The 17,536-nt window shown below is 39.2% G+C and overlaps 1 protein-coding gene across 6 annotated transcripts in view; it reads left to right on the plus strand.

Annotated features, from left to right (window-relative positions):
- The window catches only part of HOOK3 (hook microtubule tethering protein 3), a 94,612-nt gene extending 79,031 nt beyond the window's left edge, over positions 1 to 15,581 (plus strand). For 5 of the 6 annotated variants that reach the window (XM_054054891.1, XM_054054893.1, XM_054054895.1 and 2 more), the window contains 4 exons: positions 2,163 to 2,267; positions 2,386 to 2,457; positions 3,469 to 3,605; positions 12,805 to 15,581. In XM_054054891.1, the coding sequence (XP_053910866.1) occupies positions 2,163 to 2,267; positions 2,386 to 2,457; positions 3,469 to 3,605; positions 12,805 to 12,820 (330 nt within the window). In that variant the 3' untranslated portion in view covers positions 12,821 to 15,581. Of the gene's footprint in view, positions 1 to 2,162; positions 2,268 to 2,385; positions 2,458 to 3,468 lie in introns of all 6 variants that reach the window. The other variant, XM_054054894.1, reaches the window with a different exon arrangement.
- Positions 15,582 to 17,536: the final 1,955 nt, after the last annotated feature.

Here is a 17,536-nt window from a genome sequence, read left to right on the forward strand (position 1 = left end):
TCTCTACAAATGTATACACACTGCTACAGATTTTTGATAGTCACCTGGGCAAACTAGGTTAAGCACGCTTTCATGTCTGCTGATGAAAAGATGATGTTGAACACTTTCTAATGCAATGCTGACCTCTTTCTTTGTGGAAATTCTTCCAGACTTTTGTTTCTGAGTGACAAATGTATAGATCTACTAAAGTGATGTCCATATTAGAACTGGTGGTATATAAATAACGGAAACAGCTGTGCTGTATTTTAGAAATGGAGAATCACCCATCTAAACCTTCTTACAAGGGAAGGAAGCTCTGTGAGCAAACCCATTCTTTAGTTGGCATTTGTGCTGGGTCTTTTGGGGACTTCTAGCACAGTTGTAATGAAGAGTTCTGCCTCTTTGTACACACAAATATAGCTTAGTGGCACCAATTACAGGCACTGTTGGACCAACAGAGTCTTGTTTTATCAGTCTGGCAGAGAGGGAAAAGGAAGTTTGAGTTCTTTCCCTCATTGCTGGCTGAATCTGTTTATGTACGTTTCAGGTTGGTGCAGCCTTCTTGTGGTGCTCAGTCAGGCATTACTGACTGAGACACACTTTTTTGATATGCTTTTTTATAAATACAGCTTTTAGTTGCGTCAGATTTCATCAGGTGCTGATTATTCATATAAATTGCTTTTTCTTTTTGAGGGGCTCAGAATTTACAGGCAGATGTAATTACACATGTGACAGGGTCTTCTTCTACCAATTTAAATTTTATTTTGCTTTCCTTGTTCATCTTTTGCCCCTGATTTCTGTTCATGTTCTGGGTTAGATCACTGGTTTAGAAACTGTCTTAATGTAGACTTTTATTCATGCTTTTTCCAAGTAAGGTGATCTTTTTAACTGAATCACCTTTGAGAGCTCTTATACTTCTCCGATGGCATTCAGAATTCTCTTTGCTTGTACTGTTTAATGTATGCTTCCATCAAGAAGGTGGCTAATATTTAAGTATGATATTGAGTATGTAGGTACACTACCAGCTTTGAAATGGCAATATCTCAGTCATGATCCTATTTCTTCTCTTACTATACCTTGATATTTCATTTGAGTTTCTTAAAAGCACACCAGTATCTTTGTTCATCTGATCATGGTAGTATCAAGATCTTTGCTATGGCTGTGTATGATTTGTTTGTATTAGTATGTGCTGTGTTACTATAGGGCATTTTATAAAACAATACCATTCATTATTTTAGTCAGGTTAGTTTTTTGTGATCTTCTCATCAACTTTTAGTATTATTTCCTTTTGGTGAAGATAAGTACAATCATTATAGCCTTACACTATGGAAACTGTATCCAGATCTAATGTGTATTTTCTTAGAAGCATAATACAGTTTTTGAGTCTTCCTTCATGAGTATCATTCTGTAAAAATAAACTTACTGTAATTTAAAACATTGTTTTCTTTCAGCATCTGAACATGATACTGAGAAAAAGTAGAAAGATAAGAGATGTGACTTCTCTATATATCCAGAGGTTATTAAAAAGTTTTGAGCTATTTTCTATTAAAGGCTTAGGATTCTAGGTATTTTGTTTCAGCTCTGTATTTACTAGCACTCACAATACCCATTATAGATGCCACTTATAAACAGATGTCACGCATGTGCTGCAGAGTAATGCTTGGCTTAGTGAGGCTATCTGAAAATGACAGGTGTGTGGTACCCTAGGTAGCTGAATCATGGCATCTTTCCATAAGGACCAAAGTGGCCCTTCTTCAAGCAAGAGTAATTGATAGATCTGTAAACCTTAGATATAAAGAGAGAAACCTTTGTGAAAATGTTTCTACCACTGTGGCCTCAAGGTGGTGTAGCTAGGGGCAGGAGCTGCCTGTATTAGGATACTGCGCCTCTTAGGTGTCACTGTTTTCTTACTGTAGTTTTGTCTCACAGTCCTGTAGAAGAGCCCAGTTTGGGTGCTCTAATGCGTCATGGCAGATGTTCAGTGGCAGAACTCTCTGTCAGCATTGTTTTACAGGTGTCAGCCACTTAAAACTGCATGTTCTCTCTGTCTCACATCTTGGAGTGTCCTTTCTTGCCATGTTTCAAGTCACTTTTTTATTTCTTCACGTGACTTAAAACACTGTAATTCCTTGATGTCTTTGTGTTTGACAACTAATTAAGAACAAAATGGTTTTATTTTATAGGTCATCCGCACCTTAGATCCTAAGCAGAACCAGGGTGCAGCCCCTGAGATTCAGGCTCTGAAAAATCAGTTGCAGGAGTGGGACAGAATGTTTCATTCACTGGAGGTAGTAATCCTCATGTTTCCTCTTAAATGCGTATTTGCTCGGGTTTTTTTTAAGTATAGACTAATACTTCTGTTGTACTTTCATTTTAAATATGTGCTTTTTTATGTTTATTTTATAGAAAGAGTATGAAAAAACAAAAAGTCAAAGAGAAATGGAGGAGAAATTTATTGTTAGTGCCTGGTACAATATGGTAAGAATGTCCCAGACTTTATATTCTAACAAAAAAAACCCCAAACCTGTTAATATTAGTGTTTCTAGGCTGCTTATGACAGTATTCATTAATTTACAAATTTTTTGTTTGAAAAGCATTTTGCAACACACAGGCACACAAATGCTTTTTAATAATATTAAGCTATCACTGTATAAGAGTGTGTTCTTATGATAATGTTGGGTTAAATGAAAAGTACATGTTTGCTGTTTTCAAATTTTAAAACTAGAAATGGCACTTTCTAGAGGAAGGGATATCTCAGATTACTGTTTTGTAATTCCAGCCCTTATGTTATACTGACTTAGAGTGCTCATATTTATTTTCTTTTTTGATTCTTCACTCTCTGGTCTTCCAGTTGTTGGACCCTAATGAAGGGTCCCAAGACAAGCAATACAGCTTACTTACTGCAGTAAGTGCTCTGAGGAGCAATCCCTTTAACTCGAGCTCAGGTTTAGCCCTATGGAAAAGGTGAGCACAGGGGCAAGACCCTCACTTAAATTATTTGAAGCATAAGGAAGTGATCTGTGCAGCTATACAGCTTTTACTGGGACTGTATACTGGGAGATTTTTAACCTTCGTCAAATGTCTTCAAGACTTCTTTGGCAGTGTGCCTGCCTTGAAACTGCTCTTCAGACAGAAAGAATCCCTGAACTGTGTAACATTCGTGTTTCATTCTGCTTCATTACAGAGTTCAAATTCCTCCTCTCTGTCTTCCCTTGGAAGAGTTTCCTTCTTGCTGTTCTGAGTTGTTGTTATGTCCGTGGATAGTAAGCCAAATGGTACTAAAGCAGAGTGTTTGCATCCTTTAAATATAGAGGACATTTTAAAGTGATTAATGACCTTGACCAATTTTTGTAGTACTAGTCCCACTAACAAGCAGAAGACACGCCTGAGCTAAGAGCTATGGTTCAGTAGCCTATCATGAAGATACATGAGTTAAGTTTTACGGTGTTTTGTGTTGGTATTCATTGAGAAGTTTCTCTTTTTCCATAGGGGATGACTCTGCATAAAAAAGCAGCAGAAGATAGACTGGCTAGTACAGGCTCAGGACAGTCCTTCCTGGCTAGACAAAGGCAAGCCACAAGCACAAGGAGATCTTACCCTGGTCATGTCCAGCCAGCAACAGCAAGGTAGAGAAGCCTTGCCTTTAGAGAGAAAACTGCCCTGTGATCCAGGCCACTTCTGTTGCAAGTGACAACGTTCAAGGAAAATCAACCAGCATCCGTTTAATTTCTCCCTTGTTACTGCTATTATTTTACAGTTCAGGAAAGGGTTTTATTATGGTTTCTCATTGTTCTGTAATGCCCTTTGCTTATATTTTTTTGGAGTCCACCTCTCTCTCTCTGCATTTTTTTGAATGTGCCAAAGTTTTGAAAACATCTAGAGGAGTGCTGTATAATAACAGTCTTATTTGTATGAAGCCTGGTGTCTTATGAAAAGCCTCATGTGGGCTGTGGAACAATGTAAATTTCCTGTCACAATTGATATGTTTGTGACTATAAGGATTGTTATGCTTTATAAGACTGTCTTTGTTCAAAGGGAATTAGGCTTTTTATTTCATGTGCTAACCTGTTGTTTCAAAAAAATGCTAAAACCTCATTACAGAAATGCATAGTATATAATATTATTGCAAAATATATTTGCTACTAAAAAACTTATCAAAGGCAAAAAGGTTTGGGTTTTGTTTTTTTTTTTTTAGTCTCCTACATGCAAAGTTTGCTCTTATTCTTGGCATTTAATAGGGAAGCAGAATGATTTTTTTTTTTCCAGGTTTTTCTTTATCTAATGGTGTTACTCACTTTGCGGGCAGAGTTGAATATTTTCAAATGGTTTGTTCCACTCTTCTTGGTCAAGTGTGTGCTTAATATATGTTATAAAAAGATAGAGAAATATTTGGAATGCTCTAAAATGCTACTGCATCATCCATTTTAAAAAGGACATTTGTTTTAAAATTTTGTAGTTACAGATGAACAGTACATAATGGATCAAGGCCCCAGTTAATATTATTGATGTTAATATATTCCAGTTGTCATCCTCTACTATAAAACTTGCTTTTAATATATTGATTCAGGGTATAATTGTATCAGTTGCCTTACTAATGGTACCAGTGCCTTCAGGTGAGTTTGTTGCTGACTTTGTTGGAAACTGGCTGTGATGTGTTGTACTGCCTTTTAGTGTGTAGCTGGTTAATTCTACATCACTCATTGTAGCACCTTCATGTTGATTAGTAGGATGGAGAGTGGCCCCTACTGTTAATTTAGGTTCTGTTTCTACAAAGTTCTGCTTTTCCCCTGACAAATTCTATGCTCTCCCTATTAATTTTGCCAAAGAATTGAAGAACACAGAGGACTTGAATGTTAGTTGAAAGTTTCATATACATACATCTTGCGGTGATTCAGTTTAAGACATTTGGTTTAGAGATTGTTTGGATCCTAATGCACGTGCAGTCTATAAAAAAGACATTTTCTATAAATCCCCTTAGAGAAATACTAGCATTTGTTAATGATCTGAGGGTCTGTGTTAATTCACAGCTTGCGTGGTATGAGTAAAGGATGATTAAAACTAGCGCACCTAGATTGAAGAGTAAGGAACAGGACAATGACTCTTTTAGGTACTGTTTTATCCTTAAGTATATAACCTGTTGTAACCTGGATTAAGATGCATACAGTATGTGTCTGAAAAAATTTATCAGTTCTGATATTCTCCTACCCTACCCAGTGATATGAAAACAGATGCTGAAGAGTATTAACTGCATTATAGGCTTGCCTTTTTTTTCCTCACATTTGGAAAAAATCTCTTTGCTTGCTCAAGGGCTGGGCTATGCTTGCAAAATTAGATAAAACTGTGAAAGCATCTTCTTACGTGCACAGAAACATGACAGTATAAAGGAAGTTGAGGACAATTTCTGTAGCTCAGTAGGGTGATACTCATTTTGCTGTTTATTACTGAGATATAGAATCCTAAAGGGACAAGATGTCACATGTGTTATGTGGCAAGATGACCACTGTGTGGGGGGGACGTCTTTTACTGATTTTACTGTGCAATCATTCGTTCTGGTTCTTTGAAAAACTACCACATGCCATGTGTGAACAGGAGAAAGTAAGATCACTTCTCTGAGGGAATTTGGTGTTGTGGTTTGAGATTACAGCATTTTATATCATCTAGAAAAAGAACCTAAGAATGCGTAAAGCTCCCATTTTTTTTTAATCTGTCTGGCTCCATATGTTACCAAACTACCAAAGCTTATATGAGAAAGCAAGGAATACCAGGGCCTTAATGGGAAGTTTTATCTCTTAATTTTATCTAATGATTTAATTTCCTATTGCTTTAGTTAAGCGCAGTCTAAAATAACTTGAATACGGTCTGCACACTAGAGTAAAACTACTTGCATTTATTACTTCAACATTTTTATCATTTTTCCTCCAAAGGTTTGACGGCAGGCAAATGCCCCTGATGATTAAGAGATGAACAAATGCTGATTAGAAGCCTTCTTTATAACTTTTACTTTCCTGTCCCTCATGGCTTCTTTCACTTCTCAGTGATTGCTGGCTTTTATCCTCTGCTCTGTGGTTTTGGTCGGTCTTTACTTTTTTATCTAAGAAAAGACACTGAAGTGTTTTTTATGATCCCCTTCAGGAACATTAACAATGTTATTATGTCGTATCATATAGCAAAACAAGACTAATATTGAATCAGTGCTTTACTGTTGCTCGTAGTAGTTGTTAGGCAGTATTGAAAAAGAATTTGTCTTTTGAGAATTTGTGAACTTGTAGAAATTCTGACACTACCCAGAATAGTGTTGAATATAAAAATCTAAAAACATACTGCAGTCTTACAGCAATATGATCTGTTGCTATCCAGTTCCATTACATCATTTGTTCTGTCTTCTAATGATGTTCATCAGGAATTTAATTCCTTCATCTTCATTGTTTTACTTCTATTATTTGCTGCATAAATCAATTCTTAATCTCTGGATGTGAATGATTGCAGATGGTGAACATCATTAAGCTTTCTCTTTCACAAGAGCAGTTTGTTTATTAAAAGGGTTCGACTTCATTGTTTTCCTTTCTTGTTATGAAGCTTGGATGTAGTGTGTTATTAAGGAAAAGGGGAGCTTCAAGTGTGATGTCAGGGGATAAGCACATGTATAAATGAGCTATCTATTTGTCCTATCTTCAGTAATGAAAGAACATAATAAAAACCTGTAAAACAAAATTCTCTTAGTACACTAGATACTTCTAAGAAGCTTTTAAAAGCACTTTTTTGTGGGCAACAAGGACTATTTACATCAAAATTATAGAGGTAATTATCAAACCAATGCTATCTCGTGTCCTGATACATTACAAAAAAGCCCCACAGGTTGAGGTAAAAGAGTAAAGGTTTTACAGGGCAGCGATAAAACAGCCAAAGAGTCAGTGACAGTACCTTCCTGAACTCTCTGCTGAGGATCTGCCTAGAATATTCTTTCTGAGAAGTTTTAATCAGTGCTAATAAAAGATAATAGTCAAATGGACAAATATTTTCGTTGTTCTGAGCTGAAACTTAGTTTCTGGTCTTAAAGGATGTTTGTGCAGTCCATGTCATGGTAATTCTGTGGAGAGTTAAGTTTTTAGCATATCTGATCAAACATTGTAGAAAAGAATATTCAAGTTCTCGATTTTCTTGATAGCAAGATGTTAACCACTTGGATCATAACATGTATTTTCCAAGTGCTGTGAAAACTGAACTAATCAAATGTAAAGGTTGTATGATCTACTCACAGAGCAAAGGAAAATAAACTATAGCACACATTTTATATGTTGTAAAATGAAGTAAATATATAATGGCTACAAGATGCTTTCCATTATCTCTTTGGAAATAAGCAAATGGTAATCTCGTCCTGTTCTGATGTCACTTCAGATAGCAGTAATGCTTCTGCAAGTTTTCTGTGGCTTTCTATTCCTGTAGGGAGCGCTAGAAATTTTGTATTAATTGTGTATGAAAGAATTAACAGTGAATATTCGTATTACTGCTTTATCGTGATCCTAACTAGTGAGTGGCATGTGCAGGATGTCAAGAAGGTTTAAGAAGATTTGACAATTTTAAAGTCTCTGCTATTTTGACACATCTAAGTAGCTTTTGCTTCTCCTCAATTCTTTAATATATGAGACTATTCACTTGGCAACCCCTGGATGATTTTTAATGGGTTTGTCTTGACATGTTGACATTTTCTGTGGATTTGGTAACTGGAAAATATTTTAATTTCATCACTTAATTTTTTTCTCCTTAGTGATATGGAGGAAGACTGTCCTGAATGTGGCTAGTTTTTCTTTTTCTTATGAAGCAAAACAGTACCATAAATTTAGTCATTTTATAGAGATTCTTATTCTTGCCTGACATTTTGATTTTTTGCAAGGATTGATGAGGGAGGTATTTTTGCACTCAAAGTCAGCTATGCAATACTGACTTTTTTTTTTTTTGCACATTTGTTTTAGGTAGAATGTGGGCTCATGTTTTGTAACAATATTGTATTGATAAATGTCAGTATCTCCAAAGAAAGTTCAGCAAATATTGGAGACACTTTCCTTACAAATATTTTTCAAAAATAGCTAAAAGAGGTTACTCTCTCAGGAAATTCTTTCAAGTGATGTTTTTTCCCTCTAGGCCAAGTAGTCATACTTCAGGGGTGTCACCTACAGGGCAGTTTGATGGCTGGATTATGATTACTGTGATCTCAGGAAAACAAGCACTTATATGAAGAAGCCCTTTCAGAAGCCCTTCCTTAGAACAACTGTATTAGGTGGTCCTGACAGTATGAGGAATTAGAATTCTGTTAAAATGAAGATGTGAATAATTCTAAAAATTTAAATTTTAAGATCACTTAAGCAAGAAATGTGATGAATGAGGTTTTGTACCTTATAATTGCACACAGCCCAGACACACGTCCCCTCCTGAATGCGAGCAGTCCAATTCCGATCTATATTGCAAGAGCCCTATGTTTCAGCTTTGCACCTTGCCTCAGGAGAAAGAAGTGAAATATTTTATTATCTCATAGGTTGGTGTGGAAGCAAGTAATGAATCACACTTGTGCTTAAAACATCTCCACAAGCCAAATCATATTGTTGGCTTGTGACAGGTGTCAGCTTCTCGGTAGCATCCTAGCCATACATCCAGCTTGTCACATTCAAGGAATCAAAAAATTGTCCTGGCATTACTGTTGGCATTGCCTGATCTTTCTTCCCTCCAGAAGTCCATAAAAGAAGCAGAAGCTTGCCAGGGACTCTGTAGGCTATAAGCAAAAACAAAGGGTGATCTCTTCCATTTAAAGATGGAGAAAATAGATGCGAGCAACAACTAAGTAAAAAAATCTGAAGAGTTTTATGGTTTTTGCTATTTTGTGTTTTGGCGTTGATTTAGAAAAAATGAAACAACCTGAACTTTTGGAGCTGAGTAGGGTTTTTTATTAATTTTGAATTTCAGTTGATAATGTATTAGAGGCTTTATCTATGTGAATAAGGCAGAGGCTGTTGTTATCAGCCACAGCAGCCACAGACTTTTTTGATCTGGTACAGTGAACCCTCGGAGGTTTTGACTGTGCTGCCAGCTTCATTGCAGCATTTGGAGAGCTTTGTCTTTTTTTTTCTTAACTTTACTTTTGTGGATTCTTTGAAATATCAGAACAGGAAATTTTTTTAAAATGTATCGGCTCATTGAATTAGGTAAAGAATGAATGTTGGTTGAGGAGCTCTAGAAAACTTGACAAATCATACAGTCATAGGGGCATTAAAGCAACAACTGGCCGTTTAGCCAACGTAGCTTCCCAGGCAAATTGTTCTGGTGTCAGATTGTAGCCTATGGATCAGTAGGAGCTTGTGATAACTGCTGTAATTGAAGTCCTCCTCTATTAGTTGCTAGGGTATGGGTTTGTTGTTAACTTTACTGTGGCCCAGATTCTGGCCTTTGCTGTAGGTCTTGCCAAGGTAATGCAGGACTGTCCTGATGTAGGTCTTTGTATTAGTTGGCTGCGGTGCTAATCAGGAATCTCCTCTGCTCTGTGTATAAAGTCATCTCAGAACAGGCATATCCTTCAGTCACCATAGCACTGCATGTTGGCTCCAGACTGAAAGCAGGTTCCATTTGTCAGATAGTAAACAGTGGTATGGTTATTTTGTTGGTATGAAAGTGGACATTTGTCAGTGCTTTGAAGAACTGTTAACAGTATAGTGTGCACAGATCTGAAATACTGCAAAAGCAAGTTGTTTTGACAGGTATGGAATAGCTTATTCTGCAAACATATCTTGAATCCATAATGATTATCCCTAACTTTGAGAAGAGAAAATCAACATAAAGGCAAATTGTTAGTTTGTTAGCATGTTCACGTTGTTACTGTGATCATGGAAATGAGCAGAATTTTAAGAGAAAATCCCAAATCGTGTAATATTTATGGAGTAGCAAAATGCTTGTAGTGAGACCATCCGTCTTTCTATTTGGATTTGAATGTAAAACTCATTATGTAATTTAAAATTTTGTAAAGCGGAGACTGTGTTTCTCAATTGCCGTGGATGAGTAAGCAGGAGAGTAAAGCTATTTTCTGGAGGTATCAGTGGTTTCAGGAGAGCTTTTATTTAGCAGTACCAGTAAAATCTTGGAATAGTTTTAAGCATGATGTTATAAAGCCACAATTCTTAGAATTTATAGTCCACTTTGTATTCTCTGATTGTAAGAGTTATAAAAATGCAAAGTGGTGTTAAAACAGCCCTGGACGATGCTATGGTGAAAGACTCCTTTAAAAAATCTAAAGAAAATACCATGGAGAAAGACACAGAAAGAATAGGTGCAGAAAGAAAAACAAACTTTAGCAGTAGAAGCCAGTAAGTGAGATAAGTTTAGGAAATCTGCAGAAAGAGAAGTCTGGAGGCAGTTACTCCAAGGAAGAAGCTCTGCAGAAATACTTGGGAAGAGTGTCTGGCGTTAGACTTGAAAGTGAGCGGACTGCATTGCTCCTATAGCTTTGGTGATTGGGTTATGAAGTACTGCTTACAGACAGCAGATTGTAGGCTACAGAAAGCCTGATCCATCTTGGGACCAAACGCAGACTGAACAGGAAAAAAGTAGCTGCTAAAGGGATGTGGCTGGTTTTGGTTGTGTTGGTTTGGTTTGGGTTTTTTCTTTCATCAGATTTGACTTGTGTGAGCAGTGCTCTGAATTAAAAGTTTTTGCATTGGTAGGCACCTCCGGGGCTGGCTAGGTTAGTGAAAAAGGCTGCCATCCTTTCTGTGGCTTCAATGAGCTGGAGTTCTCCCAATCTTTTCTGTGTATTGAAAAAACAGAAGGCAGTGGTGAGAGGTTAAGGAAGATGGTAAGGGATGGATAACCACTTGTAACAAAGTGCAAGCAATGAGATTTGGCACTGAATATTGAAGGGAAACGGCCTCACTAGGAAATGATCCCCCATGCTGGCAACAAGCCTTCACTTACAGCTGGAATATTTTGGACTTGCAAGAGGCAGAAGTATAAGAAAGTCACTCCTCTATATGCACATCATCTGCTGCATAAACTGTCTCTTTCTGAAGATGCTACACAAGCAATGAGAGTTTATGCAGAGTGAATTTACTCTCTCATGTATGGTATCTTCTGAAGTGTTTCTGCATCAAGAGGCACCTTTAAAATATAGTTAGTTCTGAGGAGTTCTTCAAGAGAAAGAAACTGACAGTTATTTTAGAACAAGATTACAATTTCTAGTCAGGAAAGGGCACTGTCCCATGAATTTGTTACATCCTTGAAAGACAATGTACTGTCCTTCACAGTTCATAACACCTCTCAGAAGAACTATTGACTCAAAGAGAAACCTGTAACATCATTTCTGTTTATGTGCAACAGGACACCTGAAGTGCTTCTAAATAATAAGTCTGAACTAAGTAATAGCCAGGTGAGACTAAAGCAGTAGACTGTATTAATTTATGCTTAAGAGAATAGACATGTGCCTATGTAGCTTCAACTTTTAATTTTTATAGACTATCTACAGTAATCTTCATTTTATTAATCCTGAACTCTGTAACTTTATGCACCTAAGCAGTACCAAGCAAGCTTGACAGTGATTATTCAAAATACACTCTAGAGGTCTGCTGCGAATTTGTTGAATGTGTTAATTTTTCTTAAATTTTTGTTCAATTTGATTTATGTCTTTGTATTTCTGTTTGTTTTTCAACCGTGGTTAGTATTCTGGGTTGATGAATGAGAAAGAAAAAAAGAGGGATACAAAAGCTGCAGGACTTGTAGCAGAAAGACAGATTTTTTTGCAATAACTCCTTGATTTTAGGTATAAGTATACTTCTTTTATCTATTTAACCTGTTTTTTTCTGTCACAGGAACTGTTCTTAGAATAATTTTTGACCAGTGCAATACTAGGGATAAAGAAATGGGGATAAAAACAGTTTCCATGCTTTTATTTCAGTCTGGTGAAACTACTTTGCTCTTTGTAATGTCACAGTGACTGCGATGCAAAAATGAACAGGTAGTGCTGTGCCATGCTTTATGGGGATATTTGTATTACTTGTGGAAGCCAAAAGCACCATAGCTGTGTTAGTAAATCATTCCACCTATCTGGTTACCCTAGCCGAGAAAGAGGGTGCATCAGCAGGGGTGGAGAAATGTGCCAACCTCTCCAGTTCTCTTCCAAACTTACATTCACTTTCACAGCATTGTGGTGTGCTCCCACTCAGCTTATTTTAACAAATATACGTATAATTTTCTTGTGATTCAGACTTATATTTGCATGCAATGAATAGAACTTGCCAGTGATGCTGTTGTAGCCTCATGCACATGAGCTTTGATGAAAAGTAAATGCTTAAAGTCTTTGGCGGTGATCAGAGCTCAAAGGCTCAGAGAGAGTCATTATGACCCGATTGTCTTTTAGTATATAACCACATGCAGTATTGGACAGGCACCTTTCACTTTGTATTGCTTTGTGTTTTTAACTGTTGTACTCTGAGACAGCAGGAATGCTGGAGGATTTTCATTGCTATGTAAACTTAGTTTCCGTAGCAGTGTTAGTTGAGAATGGTGCCCTGAATGACTTAACTCAGAAGTGTTTAAATTTGTCTGAATTGTGTCTAAATTCACATATTGTTGAAGGCTGTTTTATTGCTCTTTCCAATTATCAGTGTGTAACCTTCCTGTTAATTTGAAGAGTTGCTCTGGCAAAGATGTTTTCCCCATGAATTTGCACAACTCTAAGTAGAGACAGCCTTATTAAACAGCTCTGAAAAATACCTGTTTTGTTCTCTGGGTTTTTTTAATGAAAATACGTTGTCTGCTTTTTAACTTTCTTCTTTATTCTTTTATTTGCAGTGATGTGGTTGCATGACCTGCAGCATTATTGTAACAGGGACTGTTCAGTGCATGACTTGCTTTTCTGTCCAGACTGCATAACCAAAACTTAAACAGTTCTGCACTTAAGACTCATGGCCATCTGATTTCCAAGGGAGATCTACTTGCAGAGAAGCTTACCATCCTGGGTAGTGGTTTTCCCATTTCCCACTTCCATTTACTCTTTCTCTTCATAAAAAGTCTCCTAGGAGGCTAGAAGAGGGGAAATCCAGTGTTCAGAACTCGACAGGAGGCGTCCTACAAATTGACAGAGCACTGTCAGCTCTCCATTTTAATTCTGCCTGTCCACTCTGTTTAATTCCGATTAACAGTATTAACACACAGACTTCCTGCGACATCTTCATATACTGAACTATAAAAAAAATCTAGTCTTAATCCACTTTTTTGGTTGCTTTTAAAATTTCAGAGCACCTGCACCCTTAAAGGATCCACTTTGAATCTTTAAGTAATTAAAGTAAAGCAAAGGAGGTGTTTTACCAGGAGAAATGCCTAATGAATTGCTGCTTGGCAATCCCATCTTCCATAGAAAACCAGGCAAGGTTCATCTGATAATCTCCGACCCAGGCAAACTACCGAGCAGTATTTTTGTTCACAGACACTGCCTGCCTCCTTGCTATGTATATATACAGTATTTTGTGGCTGTTGTATTTTTTGTTACATTTTAGCTGTGGTGTTGGTTTCTTTCAGAAACCTTTTTTTTGAATCTATGTACAATTGTTAAAACAATCCGAGGGAAGAACATGAATGGAGGTTAAGTATGAAAGCCGTCTACACTTTCAGTATTACACAGACTGTCCTTGTCAGTTTATCATTTTCGTCATTTATCTTAACCTGTACTATTTTTTTTTCTTCTTCTTCTTGCAGTCTTAGCTATTTGATTTCGAGTTGCACTAGCTTGGCTCTTTTTTGCATTATGAAGTTTAGCTATAAGATTTGCCATATGTAGACAGTGTAACTCAAAATGCTTTGTACTGCCTATATTAATTTAAAAGCTGCTTGTTTAATATTCTTCAATATATGCACGTTTGTACAACTGTATCTTTGTTTTGTATTGGGCATCCAGTACTGGCAAGGTTCAGAAAGCGAGGGAATGCTGTAGTGTTGTGAGTTAAGAGGTTTGTTGTCTAACTGTTAGTGTGTGACAAGCGTTGAAGGGGGCTTTTAGCCATAGGACTTGCTGGAAAATCTGAAGCAAATCTAAATCATGAGTTCTGAAAGGGGTCTGGTTTATGTCCGGTTCTAGAGAAGCCTAATTCTTGCTCAGTTGGATCTTTGTCCTGCAAAAATATAAACATGTAAGAGCTCTGCTTAATGCAAGAGAGGTTTTGCTTATTCAGGCTGTAGCATAACCGCAGCCCTGTTTACCGTGTGAGGATCCCCATGCTGGAGAAATGCTGTGTCCATGAGTCTCTGCAGTCACTCTGGTCACAAAGCACAGGGTGTGCCTCATCCGTGGCCAGTCTGGGGCTCTGGGCAGAGCTGCACCTCATGTGCTGAGACGCCTGTGTTCAGTCCTGAGGGATCCTGATACCCACTGTGTCAGCAGCATTGTGCAGAATGGCATGGAGAAAACACAGATCATGTCCATGTGCCACCTGGCAAAGGGAAAGGCAAGTAGGAATGGTCTTCAAAGCAGACAGTGCAGGAGAAGGAAGGGTAAGCTTTAAGATCCCAAAGAGAAGCGGGTGGCATATTCCCTTCTGGATACTGTACCAGAGAGGAGAGCCTGTGCCTGCCAGGTGGTCTGGCCAATGGCAGTCTGGAAAGACTCCCAGAGGGTGATGTATTGTTCCTGCTCCACCAGGACCTGTGACAGTGAAGTCTGATGTGACCTGCGGGCTTGGTGGTGACAAATCAGGTATTCCTGCAGCAGAGACAGCAGCACTTTCATCAGACTGAGTCCAGCAGAGAGATAAAGGATTTGTGTCTTTCCAGGTCCTACACATCAATCCCATGTTATGTGTCAGGGTAAGCGTTACTAGAAAAACTTCTTTGTTTGGCATTAAAAGGCACTGTTTGTTTCTCATTTGCAAGTGCTGCTCCAGCTGGGACCTCACCCTGCCCCAAGCCAGGCTGGGTGCAGGATCCCTGAGATCAGGGGCTCTGTGAAGGGCAGGAGGGGATGGCTGTGTTTTTTATGTACCTGCCTGCACGGGTGTCCTGAGGGGAAGCCGAGCAGCCCCTCATTTCTCCATGTGGTCTGTGCAAATTAGAGACTAAGTACTGGTTATTCTTGAGCCTGAAGATATTTGTATGTAAGTCTATTTAGCTTAACAAAAATGGTTTAGAGTTCACTAATGCAACAGAGAGATGTGAGACAGCTGCTTTAATCAGATGGCATCTCTGTTGTAACTAACTTCATCTGCGCTGCATAGAAAACTCTTTAACTTTCTTAATAGCAGCTTGTTTGACAGTCCTGAATTAAGTGTTGACCAATTATCAAAGTAACTGTTTGTGAAGTTGCTAGTGATATATTTTCTGTAAAAGAATGGATTCCTGGAGTGTCAAAACATTAATTTCCCATTTCAGTCCATCTATGAATTGTTTAACTACCAGGTTGTCACATTAGGGGTATTAATATACATATCTGTATATAGAAAAAAAAATACTCAGCAATGATCATTGGAATCAAAGGTTTAATATTTTTTTCCCAGTCAAATACACTAATGCTTCCAAGATGACAGAAGAGTGTACAGTTGTTAAACAAGTTGTAAATAAATGCTTATATAAAATGTAAATGGTTGTTTTTCATTTATTTGGTGCTTGGAGGCCAATGTATGGTTCGTCTTAAAGGTTACTGGTCTCAGGCTGAAGTGCTGTTCTGCTGGTATGGGGGGATGGCAGGTGGGATCAGTTTTGCAGCCAGGCAGTGAGGAACTGGAACCTCAGCAGAGCAGGAATAATGTGGATAATGTAAACCTTGCCTTTAAAGGCACTTAGAGTGAGTCACTACAGAACGGCTGTGGAAAAGAATGGGCTTCTTACAAAGTGGAACTACACTTGGGCTGCTTTGGTAGCTGTGGGTCTGTCTGATCCGTAGCTATACAAATGGCATCTTGGAAACACATTTTGTGGGGCTGTGCAAAGGAGAGTGAACGGCTCATAAACTGAAGCAGGAGTACATAGGAACCACAAACTTCTCGACTTTTGCTGAGAAGCATCAGGTCTGTGGTGGAAGAAGGCAACACTGGCGTCAGACATGGTAAATAGTGTTGGTTGTAAGAGAAGGCAACAGCCAGCAACAGGTCCTGAGCCTACAACTGTCATGCATGGAGCTGGGGCCGAGGACATGGAAGGATCCTAGCGCAGCCTTCCAGGAGCTGCTGTACAGCAGGGATAGGAGAGCAAAGACGGTCCCCTGTCTGCATCCCCTGCTGCCGGGCACTGCCATGGGCCGTGGCTGAGGGGCTGTGCCTGAGGTGGGTGTTCACTGGCTGGGAAGGGCAGGAGGGCCCAGAAGTGGTGGCCAGCTCCTTCTTGAGCCACAGACAGCATGCGGTGAAGGTAGGGAGCCGACAGCACCTCACCCCCAGCTAATAGTGATTCACTGTCGTCATCTGCCCCGCCTCATCCCCGCTCCATTTGCTCCTTTTCACACCGGTTATCATTACTTCAGCATCTCCTGCCTCCGACCACCATCCTCTCTGCCGCCCCGCTGTTTCCCACACTGCCAACCTCTCCTTCCTTTTGCTGCACATTTTTTCCCCTTCCCTGCCGCACAGCTCCCCTTTATGTTTTTTTTGTGCCCACACGCAGCAAGCACCGTGCTGTACAACAGCGGAGCCCAGCACATAAATCTCCACGGTGCTCCACAGGCAGCAGCCAGCAGTGCACAGCAGGCCATGAGGCTGCCTGCAACGACAAGAGGAGTACTGGGGAGGGTGATGTTGCTCCACCCTTTAGCACAGGACACAGCACAGCCAAGGGGTTTCCATCAGCGCCAGGCACAGGTACTAAATTCCTTTTCCTTAGGAGCTAAAAGAATAACACAGCTTCACAATCCCCCATTTATTTGGCAAATATCCAGCAGTTAAGGTCAGGTGTGTCAGGGAAGAGGTAATGAAGATGAAATGCAGAAGTCTTCATATACTAAACGAATCTTACTACTGCCCTGTTTCGCGTCTTTGCAGAGCCCCAGCAGTCAGCCCAGCACCTCTGCTCGTTACGCCTTCCTACTAGACAATCACTTCAAAACTGCAAAAAGTGCACACATCTAAGTGTTCAGTTCATGGCCAAAAACTGCCTGGGAGCACAATGCCATACCGAGAAGGGAAGTTTTAGAAAGCTTCCCTTGGATAAGGGCAGCGGAAGGAAAAAATCCCCACAATCCCTCAAACACACCACCTTGTGTGTCTGCCTTTGGCACTGATTGAAACAGAAAACTACATATCCCCGATGAAAGATAGCAAATTACAAACAGAATATACTGCAATTCCAAGCAAATTTTTCCACGGACAGTCTGGTGGAATTTGTTCCCCAACACCTTTGGCTTTAAACAAGCCAACTGCTAAAAAAACACTGGCACAGAGCACACGCCATCCTATGCACCTTGCCCAAAAAGGCACCTTGGCAGGTCCCCACTAGAGCTGGATGAAAGGTACCTTGCTTTCCCCTGACGGCAGCGGAAGACAACACAGCCCCTGGTGTGTGGCCGGAGATACAAGGGAGAGCAGTTGCCGGAGCAGCACCAGGC

This window comes from Cuculus canorus, chromosome Z (genome assembly GCF_017976375.1).
Source record: "Cuculus canorus isolate bCucCan1 chromosome Z, bCucCan1.pri, whole genome shotgun sequence".
In the NCBI taxonomy this organism is placed as follows: domain Eukaryota; kingdom Metazoa; phylum Chordata; class Aves; order Cuculiformes; family Cuculidae; genus Cuculus; species Cuculus canorus.